This window comes from Neovison vison, chromosome 13 (genome assembly GCF_020171115.1).
Source record: "Neovison vison isolate M4711 chromosome 13, ASM_NN_V1, whole genome shotgun sequence".
Classification (NCBI taxonomy): Eukaryota; Metazoa; Chordata; class Mammalia; order Carnivora; family Mustelidae; genus Neogale; species Neogale vison.
Genome location: NC_058103.1, coordinates 27372505 through 27391618, shown reverse-complemented (window position 1 = coordinate 27391618; position 19114 = coordinate 27372505). Strand labels below are relative to the sequence as shown.

The 19114-nt window shown below is 37.2% G+C and overlaps 1 protein-coding gene across 3 annotated transcripts in view; it reads right to left on the bottom strand.

The window, feature by feature from the left end:
• The window catches only part of SPATA7 (spermatogenesis associated 7), a 36795-nt gene extending 17955 nt beyond the window's left edge, over positions 1–18840 (bottom strand). The window contains exons 1-5 of one of the 3 annotated variants that reach the window (XM_044230604.1): positions 18690–18840; positions 12013–12087; positions 9662–9757; positions 6493–6540; positions 516–667 (exon numbers count right to left, since the gene is read on the bottom strand). In XM_044230604.1, the coding sequence (XP_044086539.1) occupies positions 516–667; positions 6493–6540; positions 9662–9757; positions 12013–12087; positions 18690–18708 (390 nt within the window). In that variant the 5' untranslated portion in view covers positions 18709–18840. The remainder of the gene's footprint in view (positions 1–515; positions 668–6492; positions 6541–9661; positions 9758–12012; positions 12088–18689) is intronic. The other 2 variants (XM_044230605.1, XM_044230607.1) reach the window with 2 other exon arrangements.
• Positions 18841–19114: the final 274 nt, after the last annotated feature.

The following is a 19114-nucleotide window of genomic DNA, read 5'->3' as shown; positions in this document are numbered from 1 at the left end:
AGGAATGCAAAGTTGTTTTAACATTAGAAACTTGTCTATAATTCATTACATACACAAATTAAAAAGAAAATGATACTATGTTTTCAAAAAATGCAGAAAAAGCATTTTATAAAATTAACATCCATTCACGACAAAGAAAAAAAAATCCTCTTAGCAAACAAAGAATAAGAGAACTTCCTCAATCAGATATTAAAGGGTATCACAAAACACCAAGAGCAGATGTCAGTAAACTATAGCCTGGAGGCCAAATCTGGCTTACTGTCTTTCTTAATAAAGTTTTACTGGAACTCAGCTATGACCATTCATTTACATCTTATCTGTGGCTACAGTCCAAGGGCACAAGAACTGTGAGAGACTGTGGCCCTGAAAAGCTTAAAATATTTACTACCTGGCTCTTTACATAAGAAGTTTACTGATTCTGATCTACAGTAAACATACCACCATGAAGTCAGGTTGTACCACTAATGAAATACCTTAGAAACATCTGCTTTTAACAGGCAAAAATACTATCTTACCTTTTGTAGAGTGTTAAATAATGACTTAGAATTATTTTTAGAATTGGCCTGCACTGCTGTTTTACTTAATTTCAACTCCCTTTCACATCGTGCTAATTCCTTTTTGAGTTTCTCTCTTCGTTGTTGGTCTGCATCTGATGGGGAAAACAAATCTTTTAAAATAAAGAACAAAACAGAAAAATTAAGGTTTTGGTCTTAGAAGACTAATAAAGGGCACATTTTTTTTTCTTGCTAAAAATGTTTATACTATTGATATATATAAATAAAAATCCATACATTCTTCTATACAAAGGGAAGCTAACAAATATTTAATTTACAGAAACTTTAAGTGCATTATTTAAAAAACATAAACAAGATGTGACAAACTAGCTAAGCCTAAGAGCTCAGGGAAGCAATTCCTAGCAGATATTCACAGCAATACTGAAGGTGAGAAATGCTTTATGTTTTGTTTGTGACTCTGTCATCACCAAATGCAGAGTCTGAATTAGTCCATACACTTTCCCCCAAAATGCAATATTATTGTCAATAACATCACATACCATATAAATTTAACTTTTATAGACTTCAAAAAGATAACATTATTTTCAATTAGGATAACTGAGTTCTACTATCTCTTAAGCACTATTCATTTGGAAATATAAAGAAAAAAGTGTTTTTGCACTTTAGAATGCTTTAGATCAGGTATTGAGTTATCAAAGATTTATCATTGTATGAAGGCTGAAAATGGCGAAATGAAAGCTAGTCAAATTTCAAAGTTAAATATAAGGTTAGCCATAATCAAAATGACTTATATTTTCATATAAAATTAAAAATTTATCATATACTTTTTAAATTGGAACTTATCCCAATTTAATGAACAAGATAATTTCAAGTTTCAAATCACTCTGATTTGAATCAATTTATAAAAATTTCTATAAGCTTAAGAAATAAATTTTTAAAGTTTGAACTATATTTAAAAGTAAGCATGATAAGGTAAATATATTTATTATTTTAAAAGGTAGACTGTAATATAGATGACTCTTGAACTGTATGGGTCCACTTATATGTGGATGTTTTGCAACACAGTACTGTAAATGTATTTTCTCTCATTTTGATATTTTTCTAATTTTTAATTTTTGGTTTTTTTTTAAGATTGTATTTATTTTTTTGACAGAGAGAGACACAGCAAAAGAGGGAACGCAAGCAGAGGTAGTGGGAGAGGGAGAACAGGTTTCCCTCAGAGCAGGGAGCCCAATGGAAGCTCAATCCCAGGACCCTGGGATCATGACCTGAGCTGAAGGCAGACACTTAACGATGAGCCGCCCAGGCGCCCTGTGATTCTTTTTTAAAACCTAATTAGTAACTCGGCCATTTTTTTAAAAAGATTTTTTATTTTTAAGTATTCTCTACACCCAACATGGGACTCAAACTTACAGCTCCTCGATCAAGTGTCCCATATTCTACCAAGTAAGCCAGCTAGGTGCCCCCCACCCTTTGTGATTTCCTTAATAACATTTTTTTCTCTAGCTTAATCTATTGTAACAACACAATATATATAATACATGTAACACACAAAGTATATGTTAATTGACGATGTTATCAGTAAGGCCAATAGCAGGCTCTTAGTAGTGAAGTTTTGGAGAGTCAAAAACTGTAGTTATTTTTGACTATGTGAGGGGGTTGGCACCCCAATTTTGTCAATTGTTGGTGTCAACTGTGTTACTTCCAGTTTATTCTATCCTCAAATGCCTGTTTAGCTATTAACTATTATACATGTAATATAGACTATATTATTATGTTATTATTACTAATGTATTAACTACATTATAGCAGATAATATCTGTGGAGTGAATTAACAGAATTTTCTCTGTCAAATCTATTATTTCATTTAAAAGTAAAACAAGTGAGTAAAAAAATCCTCAACAGAATCCTCAACACTATCAATTTTTAAGTACTTCCATATTACCAAATCTGTCCAACCTATTCATTTAAGTAATACCTCCTCATACCATACATAAAAATCAACTCTAAATGTATCACAGACTTAAATGTGAGAGATTAAACTATAAAACTCGTAGAAGAAGACAGAAGAGTAAATCTTTAGGACATTGGGTGAAGCAAAGGTTTCTTAGGTACAAACAATTTAAAAAAATTAGACTTAAAATGAAAAACTTTTAAACATTTTTTAAAGATTTTATTTATTTGACAGAGAGATCGATCGATCACAAGTAGGCAGAGAGGCAGGCAGAGAGAGAGGGGGAAGCAGGCTCCCTGCTGAGCAGAGAGCCCAATGGGGGGCTCAATCCCAGAACCCTCAGGTCATGATCTCAGGGTCTCAGGACTGAGATGCACATCCAGCTCCACATCTGGGTGTGGAGCCTGCTTAAGACTCTCTCTCTCTCTCTTCCTCTTGCCAGCCCCTGGAATATGGGACTATTTAAACAATTCAACAAACTATGTAGAGCTATTCTAGCTTAGATACTATGAAGATTGAAATGACCGAGTCAGTAATCTGTTAGAAGAGAGCATCTTATAGAAACAGATGGCTCAAACCAAGAGATTTCTTTTTTTAAGTGTCTATAAAATGTTTCTAGGTTAGTTATATTAATTATAATGAACATCAGCTCTATAAAACAAGAATAATGATTATTAATTACACCGGTTTGGTGATAACAATCTTTGTAATTCTTCTAGCCCTCACAATTTTCTTCATTTACATGGCAAAAAAAGAGAACCTCTTGCCTCAACTGACTAAAAGCAGAAAGAACTCTGAGATAAATAAGCACTAGTTAAATCTAAATTCCAAAAACAAAAAAGAGGAGCATTTCTTTAAATACAATCTATATGCTGTCAATTCTCAAATTTTTTCTTCCTTTTTTTCTTTCTCTTTTCTTTCTTTTCCTTCCTTTCCTTTCCCTTCCCTTCCATTCTTTCTCTTTCTTTTTAAAATAAGCTCTGTGTGTTCGGGTTAGTTGGACACTTAGAGCCAGGGTCCCAAAGAAGAAAGCAAAGAACCAAGACAGCTAAGACAAAGCTGCATTAGCACCCTGATTTGCAGCTGAGACAAGACCACAAGAGCACCCTGTCTAGCAGCTTTTGCAAAACATCCTGAAACAAAACAACTAACCATAGAGCATGGGTCACTATCACTTAGTCTCCAAATGTCAGTCCACAAGATCGCCAACACGTGAACAATAACCTAATGGGTAGATGGGTGCATGATCAAAGCCTGACTGGCACACCTTAGCAGCCAATCCACAGGGTTCCCCACTCAGGATGCTTAAGATAGTTTCATGAAAGAGTTTATAAAAACCCCCACACTTATAAGCTCAAAGGGCAACCCTCTTGGGTCCCCTCCCTCTTTGGAAGCTCTGTACTACTATTGTTCAATAAACTTTGCTGCCCACCACTCTGTCTGGTTTACCTCTTCATTCTTCAAAGTGGCAGGACCAAGAACCATGGGCACTAAGGGAATAAAAATCCTATAACATATGCCCAAAGTGGGGCTTGAACTGATGACCCCAAGATCAAGAGACACATGCTCTGACTGAGTCAGCTGGGTGCCTCAAGTCACCATTACTTCTTATCTGCATTCCTTTCTCTTAACTAGTCCTTCTGCTTCTATCATTGCCCCTTATGTACTATTCTCAACTCAGTAGCCAGAGAGATGTTTGTAAAAGTTAAACTGGCTCTATTCCTGTTCTACTCAAGACCCTCCAATGGATTCCAACTCCATGCAGAGTGAAAGGCAAAGCATTGCACTGGCTACAGTCCACCAAGTCTATTCTCTCTGTCCAACCTCAGTAACTTCTTTTCCTATCACCCTTCAAATGGCCCACTGCACATCGGCTAGATAGCTTTCTTTGCAGTTCCCTGAATACACCTATCACAATACCATTTAACCCACTGAGCCACCCAGGCGCCCCTATCCTCACAATACCACTTAAAGGCTTTTGTACTTGCCATTTCCTTTGTCTTGATTGGTCCTCTTCCCCCATCTACCCACGTGCCTCTCCCTTAGTTCTTTCAGGTTTCTGCTCACTTTCTCTGTAGGCCTTCTCTTCCAAGCAGACTCTCAATCTCCCTTATCCTCTTGATTTTTTCCCCATTGTACTCATCACCCTCTGACATAGTCTGTATTTCCTTATCTTTTAAAAATTTTTCTTATCATTTGTCTCCTCCAACTAGAATGTAAGCTCTATAAAAGCAGGTTCTTTATTCACCTCCACCTCCTTTTGTTCCAAGGGCCCTTAGAACAATATCTAGCACATAGTAGGTGCCTAATATTTGCTGAATTAATCAATGAATAAACTCTGGTGAATTAAACAAAATATTACACAAAACGCCCAATTATTTTAAATTGGTGAACATGAATCTTAGATCCCAGGGCTTGATTCAGTAAGAGGATTAATACATACATTAGGCAGGCTTTTTAATACTCAATCTAATTTTATTTATTTTTTACTTTTTATAATAATTTTTTATAAACATATAATATATTTTTATCCCCCGGGGTACAGGTATGTGAATCACCAGGTTTACACACTTCATAGCACTCACCATAGCACATACCCTCCCCAATGTCCCCCATTGGGGACAACAACCCCCCCCCCCCCCCGCCCGCCCCCTCCCTCGTCCCCCAACCCCCCTCCCCCCAGCAACCCTCAGTTTGTTTTGTGAGATTAAGAGTCACTTATGGTTTGTCTCACTCAATCTAAATTTAAAAAGAGATAATCTTATTTACATGTTTAGGAAATTAATATCAGTATGAAAACTCAGCAAAACTTTCCCATTTAGAGGTGATCTTCGATAAAGAGTATCTGATAATGACAACTGGGTAAAAACATCTTCATTGAAATGATTCAGATTTTTTTTTGAAGACTGCATTTTAAAAAAAGATTTTATTTATTTATTTGACAGACAGAGATCACAAGTAGGCAGAGAGGCAGGCAGAGAGAGGAAGGAAGCAGGCTCCCTGCTGAGCAGAGAGCCTGATGCAGGGCTTGATCCCAGGACCCTGGGATCATGACCTGAGCTGAAGGCAGAGGCTTTAACCCACTGAGCCACCCAGGCACCCCTACTTATGGATAATCTTTAAAAGTTACAAAATACTTCCTCAAAAGGCAATATATCAACACCCATTAATAGGATGGCTACTATCAAAGACATAGAAAATAACAAACGTTGGGGAAGATGTGGAGAAACTGGAACCCTTGCACACTATTGCTGGAAATGCAAAATGATGCAGCTGCTGTACAAAATACTATGGTGGTTTCTCAAAAAATTAAAAGTAGAATTGCTGTATGATCTAGCAATTCCACTTTTGGGTATATACCCAAAAGAATGGAAGCCGGTCTCAAAAAGATATTTGTATATCCATGCCCACAGGAGAATTATTCACAGCAAACAAAAGGTGGAAACAACCCAAGTGTCTACTGAAATATGACTGTATAAACAAAAAAGCCTTAAAAAGGAAGGAGATTCTGACATATGTTACAACATGGATGAAATTCAAACACCTTATGTTAGGTAAATTAAGCCAGTCACAAAAGGGATACTGCGGGATGATTCCACTTACATGGGGTACCAGAGTGGTCAGAGTCAGAGACAGAAAACAGAATGATGGTTGAGAGGTAGTTATTGTTTAATGTGTATGAGTTTCAGTTTTGCAAGACAAGAAGGGTTCTAGAAATTGGCAGTAGTGACAGTTGTACCACAGTATGAACACAGCCAATGTCACTGAAGTGGTTAAACTGGTTAGACGTACAAATGGTTATGATGGTAAATTTTATGTTATGTGTAGTTTACCACAAGGTTTAAATATTTTTTATTTATATTTTAAGTTAGTTAGCATACCGTGAAATATTGCTTTCAGGAGCAGAGTTCAGTGATTCGTCATAGATGACACCCAGTGCTCATCACAACTGCCCTCCTTAATCTCCATCACCCATCTAGCCATAAGTTTTTTTTAAAAGTCAGTATGTGAAAAATAACTTACATTTGATGCTGGCACTCATGCTTAATGGAACTGAGCAGTCTACTGCAGCTGAAAAAAAAATTAGTTGTTTAATAATATTCTTAATAGTTATAAATGACAACAAATATCAGATGGGGAAAGCACAAAAAGTTTCAGAATTTGCAGATCCTTGTTTTGATTTTTATGGTACTTCTAGAGATGAAAAATATAATACCCTTGATTAAAAAATACATAGGTTGGGATTAATAGCTCATTGGATACTGCAGAAGGAAGTATTAGCGAACTTGAAAATATAGCAATATATTCAAATTGAATATGAGTATTCAAAATGAAACAGAGTAGATAAAAATTGGAAAATAAATGCATAGAGCATCACTGACTTACCTATCTCTGTCCTGCACTTAGCATACCAGATAAGCACCCTCAAGACTTACTGTAATGCTACAGTAATTAAGGCAGTATGGTATTTTTTTCTTTTAAGATTTTATTTATTTATTTGACATGGGCGTTGGGAGAGAGAGCAAGCACAAGCAGGGGGAGTGGCAGGCAGAGGGAGAAACAGGCTCCCCACCGAGCAAGGAGCCAGATGTGGGGCTTGATCCTAGGACCCTGAGACGACAACCACAGTCGAAGGCAGCTGCTTAACCGGCTGAACCACCCAGGTGCCCAAGGCAGCGTAGTATTATAATAAAGATAAACATTTAAGATCTAGAACAGAACCAAAAAGTCCAGAAATTTACCCTCAAATATGCATCAGCTGTCTTTCAAAAACTGCCAAGGCAATTCAACACAGAAAGGACAATCTTCTCAACAAATGGTACTGGGAATATCTGGATATTCATAGGCAAAAAACTGATACTTAAGTCATATATAAAAACTCATTCAAAATGGATCACAAACTTAAATGTAGGAGCTAAAACTTATACTTCTAGAAGAAAACACAGGAAAATATTAGTGTCCTAAGATTAGGAAAAGATTTCTTAAACAGGATATGAAAAGTATAAACTATTAAAATAACAGAAAAACTGAACTTGATTTCACATGTCACAAAATACAGTTTTTCTTTAGATTTCTCAGTCATTTAAAATATGAACTTCATAAAATGAGAACTACAATTTGAAAAACTTAGCTCTTGGGGCACCTGGGTGGTTCAGTGGGTTAAGCCTCTGCCTTCGGCCCAGGTCATGATCTCAGGGTCCCAGGATTGAGCCCTGCATTGGGCTTTCTGCTCCGCAGGATGCCTGTTTTCCCCTCTCTCTCTGCCTACTTGTGATCTTTCTCTCTGTGTGTCAAATAAATAAATAAAATCTTAAAAAATAATAAAATAAATAAAAACAGCTCTTTAAATGAAAAAAACCAAAAATTTCTTGGAAGACATAGGTGAAAAACTAGTGAAACTCAAATAAGATCTGTAGTTAATAGTATTCTATCACTATTCAGTTGCTAGTTTTAATAATTGTACTGTGGTTATGTAAGATTTTGACACTAAGAAAAGCTGGGTGAAGGGTTTCTGTGATACTACACTATTTTTACTACATTTCTAGAAGTCTACAATAATTTCATAATAAAAATGTTAAGAAAATAAAGATAATCCCCCTAAGAAAATGTATCTGATATAGGATCTGTATTTAATATACAAAGAACTTTCACAATTCAGTATTAAGAAAAAACTTATTTTAAAAAATGGGCAAAACATCTGAACAGATATTTCACCAAAAAAGATCTACAGCTAGCAAATAAGCACAAGGAAAGTTCCTCGACATCATTTGGCATTAGGGAAATACAAGCTAAAACCCTGATGAGTGACTTCAGTCTCCACTAGAATGGCTGCAGGAGGATGGCCAAAAGGAAGTGCTAGTGAGAATGTGGAAGTGACAGAAACACACAATGTCACCACTCACTCTGGAAAATAGGCTGTTTCTTAAAAAGTTAAACATACTTAACATTTTACCCAACAATTCCACTCCGAGTGAATACATTTATTGGAGTAAAAAGGACTACACATGAATGTTTATAGTGGCTTTATTCTTTTTTTTTTTTTATAGTGGCTTTATTCTTAATGGCTAAAATTGAGTCCAAACAATCCAAATATCCACCAACCGATGAATTCATAAACTAACTGTGGTATATTCATTGAATGGAAAACTGCTTAACAATAAAAAGGAAGAATTAAGGATGTACATACCAACATGGATTAGTCTCCAGAGCATTAGCTAATCGAAAGGAGCCAGACACAAAATGATACACAGTGTATGATTCCATTTGTATGAAATTCTAGAAAAGGCAAAACTATAGTGATAGAAAGCAGATCAGTGGTTACTAGGGACTGGTGGAAGAGACTGACTGCAAAGGACTAGGGAGAACTTTTTAGGGTGATGGGAATGTCCTATATCAGGGGTCAGTGAATAGTTTTCTGCAAAGGGACAGATGGTAAATCCTTCAGGATTTACGGAGTGATTATGGCCTCTGTCACTACTAGTCCACTCTGCTCGTTAATGCAAAAGCTACCATAGACAATATATCCAAGAATGAACATGATTGTGTTTATTTATGGACAATGACATTTGAATTTCATGTGACTTTCACATGTTATGAAATATTGTTCTTTTGATTTTTTCTGGCTGTTTAAAAACATAAATATAAATATCACTCTTAGCTCAAGAGCTGTACAAAAATAGGTGGCAGGAGGTTTTGACCTACGAGCTGTAGTTAGTCAATACCTGCTACAGAATGATTGTTGTGGTCAAATGTATAGATGTTCCAAAACACTTAACTATATGCTTAAAATTGGCTGATTTTATTGTATATGTTATTATCTCAATAAAGCAACAAAAAAGAAAAAAGTGGTAGCTGGCATCCTCTTTGTACAATTTCTATAGTAGATTCGAAAACAAAAGAGCAGATTACAAACTTTTATTATATTAAGATCAATATCTAACCACAAAAAATATATTATGGATAACACAGGTAGAATCAGATAATGTAGTTATTATACAGATATCAAATATAGTTAATAAAAATGGCATTCTGAATTTTCTACATATAAAATTTAGAGTTAACAGTTGATATCTTACCACACCAAACGCAAATCCATTTATATATATTCATTTTTGCTACAGATCTACCCTAATTAGAAGTGAAGCTGAGGGTTTAAATTGGGTATAGAAAGTTCACATTTGCACATGTTTACCTTTGGCTGAAAGGATTTTATTATAGTGAACAGCCATGTGATTCTTGACCAGGTGGAGAGTACTTAGTCTGAGAGAGGAGGAGTCAGTGCAAAAAGCTAAAAATTAAAACATATTTAATAATTATATATTTAGAATTAATATAAAATTCATCATGAGATAAACAAGATACTGATTATTAAGCTCATTTTTACAAAATGTTCTGAAAATTAACCAACTGACATACTAACCTGTGATGCTGAATATGTCCTAGCCTTAATCTTGCACTGATAACTGATGTGCTATTGACTACTTGGGTTCAAACCTTTCTAAGACTGAGAGTTTGGGAAGAAAATGTAGAATATAATCTATCATTATATTTACAAAACTGTTTTCTTATTGACAGGACTCAATCTCACAACTAAAAATGTCTAGCCACTTGGCTGATTATAAAATAATGTTAGCATTGTTAATAGTTGAATAAATCAAACAAATTTGAAACTCAAACACTATGCAAAGATTCTTTTCTGAGAGGCAACTTCTAATTTTACACCTGAAAACACCATCAATTTACTGCACTCTTCTTCAAGTATTAGGACTATCTTAAGACAAATATAGTCACATAGAAATTCCAAGACATTAAACTTCTCAATCTCATCTAAACTGTTAAAAAGAAACCTTAGAAATTTATATTAGTATAAGTGTATAAAATGTAAATAAATGTAGGCATAAAACTTTTAAACATTAAAAACAGACTTCAGAATACATACATATAGTTTTAAGAAATCAACAGCTAAAATGGCATATAAAAATTGAAAAATACGGGAACTTCCTGCCATGACCGCTCCCTCCCCTCCCAGAAGCATAACTCTATTATTATTTTTATGCAACATTCTAGGGAAATTCTATGCATAATACAAGGATATACAATAATAATAAGCTCAATACTACTATTACTATTAAATTCATTGAATAGGTACCAAGCATGCATTGTTCTAAACTCTTAACATGGAAACACTCATTTAGTTATTATTATCACCATTTAATAGAAATGGACACTAAGGCAGAGAGAGGTGAATAAGGTCTTCAAGGTCCCACAGCTGATAAAGGGCACAATTTAGATGTGAACCCAGGCAGCCTCCAACTTAGACCCACTAAACCTTACCAGCTCTGCACATATATTTTTTTAAATTTTTATTTACTTTTTAAAATTTCTCTTCAGTGTTCCAGAATTCATTGTTTATGCACCACACCCAGTGCTTCATGTAATACGTGCCCTCCATAATACCCACCACCAGGCTCACCCAACCTACCCCCCCCAAAATCCTCAGTTTCTCAGAGTCCACAGTTTCAGCTGTGCAGAGATGGTTAAAAAGTCAGCAAACTATTGCTATTCATTCTGCTTTTCTAATGTATGTATACTTTACATCTAGTTTTAGATTTTTATTATTTATTTATTTTTAAAAGATTTTATTTATTTCACAGACAGAGAGATCACAAGTAGGCAGAGAGAAAGGGGGAAGCAGGCTCCCTGCTGAGCAGAGAGCCCAATGTGGGGCTTGATCCCAGGACCCTGAAATCATGACCTGAGCCAAAGGCAGAGGCTTAACCCACTGAGCCACCCACGCGCCCCAAGTTTTAGATTTTTAGTTAGAAATAATTTTTCAACATTTATGACTCTGATTTATGTGTACATATACTTTATTATAAGAAATAAGTTAACTGAAAATGTGATCCTTCTTTCACTTTTGTTTTCTTCTTTCACTTTTACAGGAACCAGTATCAAAGATTTTTCATGAAAATAAGGAAAAAAAGACTTAAATCATTTTGCCTTAAAAAACCCAGAGTTTGCATTTTGAAGCTATAATTATAAAAATACATTTTAAGCTCACATTAAAAAGTTAAAGGCTTTAAAATGTGAAAATATAGATTTCTTTTTCATAGAATCTAGAAATCCAGATGTAAAAATAAAATCATAGGTGTTTACTTCTGATACAAAATGCATTTTTCAAGTGCTCTTTTCATCTGTACAACTTTTCCTTTTCAGCGCCAGTGTCTTTACTAACCTCCAAATCACCATTTTACCCAGGAAGGCGTGGGAAGCCAGGGAGGTCTGCCAGCCCGGAGAGAGGGGCTGGAGCTGCAGCAGGGAGCAGGCAGCAGCCAGGGCCACATCCTGGGCACAACACTAGTTTGAAAGGATGGCTTCCTAAATTCCTTCATCTCAAGAATTCCTATAATATTTAACTGTAATTAACCATATGAAGTCCAATACTGATTGAAGTAATTTTTCATCATGTCCTATAATTTATAAATAAAGTAAACAGTCAACTTTTTAACACTTAATCTTTTACCACCCAAATACCTCACTTACCATTACTTTTGGTGCTCAAGTGTCCTTTAAACAAGCATGGTGGACCATATCTGGGAAGGACAGAGGCTGCTCTGACTTTTAACAAAAAAATATAAATTAGGATAAATGAAACACAACTTGTACGACAACAATATTGAATATTTAAAAATAATAAATATATCTTTGATTTTAACTTTCAGAGTTGTTTAAAATTTTATTCAATCATGATACTAATCAGCAATGATATATCACACAGACAAAAATCCTACTGCTGTAGAAGATAAAAGGCTATCTCTTAAAAAAATAAGTTGTTTTCAGCTGTACCCTGAGACGTTAGTTTCACTGAATAAAATGATAAATGCCTCATTATGTTATTTGATATATATTAATTTTATTCAGATTTTTTAATGATTTGGAGATATAGTAGAAGTGAGATTTTGAGTTAATACCTAAATATTAACTATTTCAGTTAATCAAAAGTAAGTCTGTTCTTAAAAGTAATTTTAAGAAAGTAATCTTCTCACAAAGTAGTTTAATAAATTAGAAATTATATAATGTTACTATGTATAACATAAATATATAAAAATGTCAGAATCAGAACTTAATTACTAAAAGATATCTTAAGGTTCATCTTGTCCAACACCCTTACGCTCTTGTTTGGATCCTCGCTATTTCCCCAAAGTCAGTGTCTCATCTTTCAGACCAAATGTAATGTCAGAAACAAATGGAATGTCAGAAAATTAGATATATACCTCATCACAAAATTAATTTCTCTCTACCAAAAGTGAATTGTGTTTTGAGGAGTAACCTTCAAGATAAAAAGGCTGAGTTATAGATTTTAATAGAGTTTAAATATGAATTTAATATGAATAGTGTATACCTAAGATATGTTTTAAGAGGGTAAAATGGTCAGTCTGCTATCCGGTAGGCTGCTGTAAGCTAAAAAGGTGTGGAAGGGACACAAAGTCTGGAAGAAATATGGATGAATGAAAATGGAAAGAGAGGTACTGAGATAGAACTAAAATCCAGGCCAGAGAACAAAGCCTATTAGAAAAGACTAAAATAAAAAATACTTGAGATCTGAATATCTGAGAAGATCCTTCTCTATCACGGGCCAGAGAGCAGGAAGGAAAAAATTAACTTATTATTTGGGACAAGAGAGGTCAAGGTGATACCATTTGAGTTGAAATGAAAGTCATGAACTTAGCATAGTTTGTTTCTATCCGGAAAGAAGGGGATCTGAGCCCTCAACACACAAAAAAAGCAAAATGACCAACAAAACCTCTCTAGCAAAGCTTGTTTCTCTGGAGGAAAACAAAGTGTTTCACGTTTTGCCTGCCTAGAATCCAATGTCCCTTTATCTGGAAATAGAACCTCAACTTGCACTTGGGTTGCCTTACTCTTGCCTTACTCTTATACCAAGTAATTCAAGTAGAGCTTATCTCACAGTTAAGGGGTGGGCATATAATCCAAATCGGACCAGTTATGTTCAGTGAATCAGGAATAACAATGTGATCCAAGTCCAGCCAATGAAACACAATCCTGGGACTTTTACTGGAACTACTAGGAAAGAGATACTCTCTCTACTTGGCTGGAACCCAGTATAAGACAGAAAGAAGTCTGGTTCTCCTGGTGGCCAGACAGTACCTTGTACCAGACAGGGAACCAGTTGGAGAATGAAGTCTAACAGAAAGAAATGGAAAACAGAAAGATTCCTGGTAATTTCATTTGAGTCCCTGGATCTAACCATGTTTGACAGTACTAGACATTACTAGCCATTTCTTTACAGAAGCTGAAAATTCTCTAAACCAGTTTGAATTGGGTTTCTTCACTTGTAGTCAAAAGCCAATATACTGAACACTAACTGTGCCAGGCAGGAACTGTTCTAAGCACTTGGTAACTATACATTCATTTAATCCTTATAACAATCCTATGAGATAGGTATTATCATTACCCTCACTTTAGAGTGAAGCACAAAGATTTGCCCAAGATTACACAATTTTCTGTAATAGACTCAGATTTTGGATCTGAATCAAGGGAAACTTGATAAATGTTGTATGTTCTGATTGCTCTACCAACCAGCCATTCCTCTACCTATCTTCACTTTCTTGGACTTCCCTATTCCCTGAGAAACAAAGATATTAAAATTAGGCCAATTAATAATCCTACAATGACCTATAAGTGTTCAAGTGAAAGGAACAGAAGCATGCATCTCACTTTAAATCAAGTTAGAAATAATTAAGCTTAGTGAGGAAGGCATGTTGAAAGTGGAGATAGGCCACATCTAGGCCTGTTGTGTCAAACATTTAGCCAAGTTATACACACACAGAAGAAAAGTTCTTGAAGGAAATTAAAAGTGCTGCTCCAGGAAACACATAAGTGATAAGAAAGTGAAATAGCCTTATTGCTGACATGTAGAAAGTTTTAGTGGTCTGAATAAAAAATTAAACTAGCTACAATATTCCCTTTAACCAAAGCCTAATAAAAAAAACAACAACCCAAAACTAGAACAAAAACAAAAATGCAAAGCCTAATCCAGAGCAAGTCCCCAATTCTCTTTTCTATGAAGGCTGAAAGAGGTAAGGAAGCTGCAGAAGAGAAGTCTGAAGCTAGCTGGGGTTAGTTCATGAGGTTTAAGAAAAAAAAAGCCACTTCTATAACATAGAAGTATAAGGTGAAGGAGCAAGTTATCTGGAAGATCTAGCTAAGATCATTATTGAGGTGGCTACACTAAACAGACTTTCAATGTAGACGAAACAGCTTTATATTGGAAGATGTCATCTGGGACTTTCAGAGTCTCTGAGGAGAAGTCAATGCCTGGCTGTCATGCTTCAAAGGACAGGCTGACTCTCCTGCTAGGGGCTAATAATGCAGCTGGTGACTTTAAGTTGGAGCTAAAGCTCATTTACCATTTTGAAAATCCTAGGGCCCTTAAGAATTATGCTAAATCTACTGTGCCAGTGCTCTATAAATGGAACAACAATGCCCACTTGACAACACATCTGTTTACAACACAGTTTAATGAATACTTTAGGGTGGTTCTGTGTGTGTGTGTGTGTGTGTGTGTCTGGGTGGGCTCAATAGATTAAAAATTTTTTATTAAGATTTTATTTTTATGTATTTGACAGAGAGAGAGAAAGAGAGAGATACCACAAGCAGGGGAAGAGGAAAAGGGAGAAACGGGGTCCCTGCTGAGCAGGGAGCTTCATGCAGGGCTCCATCCCAGGACCTGGGATCATGACCTGAGTCAAAGGCAGTCCCTTAACCAACTGAGACACCCAAGTGCCTCTCAATGGATAATTTAGGCTTACTCTTGAGGCCTATTTCTCAGAAAAAGATTCCTTTCAAAATATACTGGTCATCGATAAGGTACCTGGTCACCCAAGAGTTCTGATGGAGATGTACAATGAGATTAATGTTTTCATGCTTGCTAACACAATATCGATTCTGCAGACCACAGATCAAGGAGTAATTTCAACTTTCCAAGTCTCATTATTTAAGGAACACATTTCTTAAGGCTACAACTGCCATTCCACTGATGGATCAGGGCAAAGTAAATGGAAAACCTTCTGGAAAGGATTCACCATTCTAGATGCCATTAAGAATATTTCTGATTTGTAGGAAGAAGTCACAATATCAACATTAATATGAATTTGGAAGAAACTGATTCCAACCCTCATGGATGAGTAAGGGGCTCAAGACTTCAGGGGAGGAATTACCTGCAGATGTGGCAGAAATAACGACAGAACTAGAATTATAAGTAGAACCTTAAGATGTGACTGAATTGCTGCAATCTTACAATAAAACTTTAACAGATGAGGAGTGGCTTCTTAAAGACAAGCCAAGAAAGTGACTTTTTGAGAATCTATTCCTGGTAAAGATACTGTGAAGATCGTTGAAATGACAACAAAGGATTTAGAATACTACATAAACTTAGCTCATAGAATTAACTCCAGTTTTGAAAGAGCTGTACTATGGGTAAAACGCCATCAAAGGGCATCACAAGCTACAGAGAAATCATTCATTAAAGGAGGGGTCAACCAATGTGGCAAACTTCAAAGTTGTCTTCTTTTCTTTTCCTTTTCTCCTTCTTCCTTCCTTCTTTTTTTAAAGATTTCATTTTTTTAAAATTTTTATATTTTTAAAGACTTTATTTTATTTGACAGATAGAGATCACAAGTAGGCAGAGAGGCAGGCAGAGAGAGAGAGAGAGAGAGAGGAGGAGGAAGCAGGTTCCCTGCCAAGCAGAGAGCCTGATGCGGGGCTTGTGGGATCATGACCCAAGCCGAAGGCAGAGGCTTTAACCCACTGAGCCACCCAGGTGCCCCAAAACATAATTATTTTGAACTCAAGTTAGGTCAGGAACTGGCAACAATTCCTGGAATGTCAAGAATAAAAATAAGAAACGGAGAATAAATCCTATTAGCACAAAATGAGGGACTGTCACCATCAAAAGGTAATGACAAGATGATTACCAGACCTGAACAGTCAGAGACGGAGCCTGGACACTAGGAAAAATCTTAACGCATTCTGATTGGAAAAGATTTCATTTTTTAAAAGTAATCTCTACACCCAGTGTGGGGCTCAAACTCATGATCCGTAAATCAAGCATCACATGCTCCATTGGGCATCCCAGGCACCCCCAATGTTGTTTCATTTTAAGAAATACCACAGTCACCTCAGTGGTCAGCAACCACTACTCAGACCAGTCAGCAGCCATCACATTAATGCAAGACCCTTCACCAGCAAAAAGATTATGTACTTGCTGAAAGCTCAGATAATGGTGAGCAATTTTTTAGCAATAAAGTATTTTTAAATCAGGGTACACATTGTTTTTTTAGACATAATGTTACTGCATACTTTTTTTTTTTTTTTTAAAAGATTTTATTTATTTGACAGACAGATCACAAGCAGGCAGAGAGAGGAGGAAGCAGGCTCCCTGCTGAGCAGAGAGCCCAATGCAATGCGGGCTTGATCCCAGGACCCGCTGAGCCAAAGGCAGAGGCTTTAACCCTCTGAGCCACCCAGGTGCCCCTGTTACTGCATACTTAATAGACTATAGTGTAGAGTAAACACAACTTTTATATACACTGGGAAACCAAAACATTCTTTTGACTCACTTTATTGAGATATTTGCTTTACTTCAATAGAATGGATTCTGCAGTATCTCTGAGGTATGCCTGTATACTTGAAATTTTACATACATCTTTTCCCATACTCCCACCTCTGCCATGGGACAGTAAGTAAAAAACAATAGCTCTAGGATTTCACATTCCTCTTCTGGATATAAAGACTGTTCTGCTGCTTACTGTGACCTTGGCAAGTTATTTATGATCTCTTAGTTTATTTGCTGTGAAATTAGGATAATACCTATCAAGAGATAGCTTGAGAATTATTTCTGGTACACAGCAAGGGTAGCTTATGTTGCAAAATTTCTAAAAACTATAAAGGCAAGTTAGTTAGCTTTTTCTGGAATTTAGATTGATAGAGTGTCTGAATATACAGTTCGCTATCAATGGATAGTAATTTCCTATATTCAGAACAGCACTTATTTTGACCAATGATTACATAATAAAGGCACACTCATTCAAAGCAAGATTTATTGCAAGGAACTATTTAGCAGCTTGCTTTAAAGATACTTTTAAAAGTGATAATTGGGAGGGGGAGGATCTGGAGATTACTTTATCTGGCTTGAGGCAAGAACTCTCTTTGCTCAGAAAATGTGAAAATGCAAATTATTTGGATTGAGTCAATTCATAGAGATTTAAAGTTATATGGCCCCAAGAGTTCTACCCTAAGAATAAAGTGCAGGTGTACACTGTGATTATGGACTAGTCTTTCGCCACTAAAACTGCAGCTGGCAACACTGTATCATTTGGAAGCTTATTAGAAATGCACAATCTGGGGCGCCTGGGTGGCTCAGTGGGTTTAAGCCTCTGCCCTCGGCTCAGGTCATGATTTCAGAGTCCCGGGATGGAGCTCCCAGGACTCCCTCTGCTCAGCAGGGAGCCTGCTTTCTCTCTCTCTCTCTCTGCCTGCCTCTCTGCCTACTTGTGATCTGTCAAATAAATAAGTAAAATCTTAAAAAAAAAAAAAAAAGAAAGAAAGAAAGAAAAGAAATGCACAATCTCAGACCCCACCAGAGGTACTGACTCAAAATCTACATTTTAACATGATTTCCAGGGGATTCCTTTTCACATTAAAGTTAGAGAATCACTGGGTTACTTGTTTTGTGGGGAGGCGGGTGGTTACAGAAGAAAGATTTCATATTTACTGATTACTTAAAATATGCCAGGAGTTATATATTATCTGCATTTAATTTTCAAGAACTCGGACATGATTGTTTTACTGCTACCTTCCAGGGATGAGGAAAGTGGGTGTCGCCCTTGCGTAAAGCGGGGGCTGTGATCTGGGGCTCTGGGAGGTCTGACTCTAAAGACCAAATTTAGTTCCTCTGACTCTGAGGCACCGAGGTGAAAAAGGCTGCATGCCCCGCACTTCAGGTGGCCAGGGTTCCAGGAGCCAGGGTCACAAATTCTGAGCAAGGAGGGCCTCCCTCCAGTGCGCGGGATAACACCTGGGTCAACAGTGGCGACTGAACAGAGGAGCAGCAGCCCCCAGGACGCTCCTGCACCCGTGCACCCGCGACCCGCATCCCGGATCCCAGGCCCGGGCGTCACCGCGACAGCTCCCTTTACCTCTCCGGCTGCCATCCATGCTTAGATTCTCTTGCAGCCGCCGTGGGGACACGTTAGGACCCCTTCGGTCCTTCCCCGGGCCGGGCCGGGCCTGGCCCCGCAGCAGAGGACTGGCGCGCAGGAGGCGGCGCGGGGCCGCAGCTGCCGGAGACCGTCGTCAGGCCCGTAGCTAAGGGCCGGGCCGAGGCGCTAGGATTGTGACGTCACGGCGCAGGGACGTGCTCTCCCGCAGCCCCGCCCCTAGGGGGTACCAGAAAAGGCGGGGAGCAGTTGAGGATGGGGGCACTGGGCGGGGAAAGTGCTTGAAACGCTTGTCTGTGGCTCCGGGCCACAGAGCGACCTTCTGTCAGGAGCCAAGTCACCAGCACCTGGCAGGTCTTGACCTGCGGGAAGAGCAGGCGACAAGGTGTCCTCATCTGGCAACG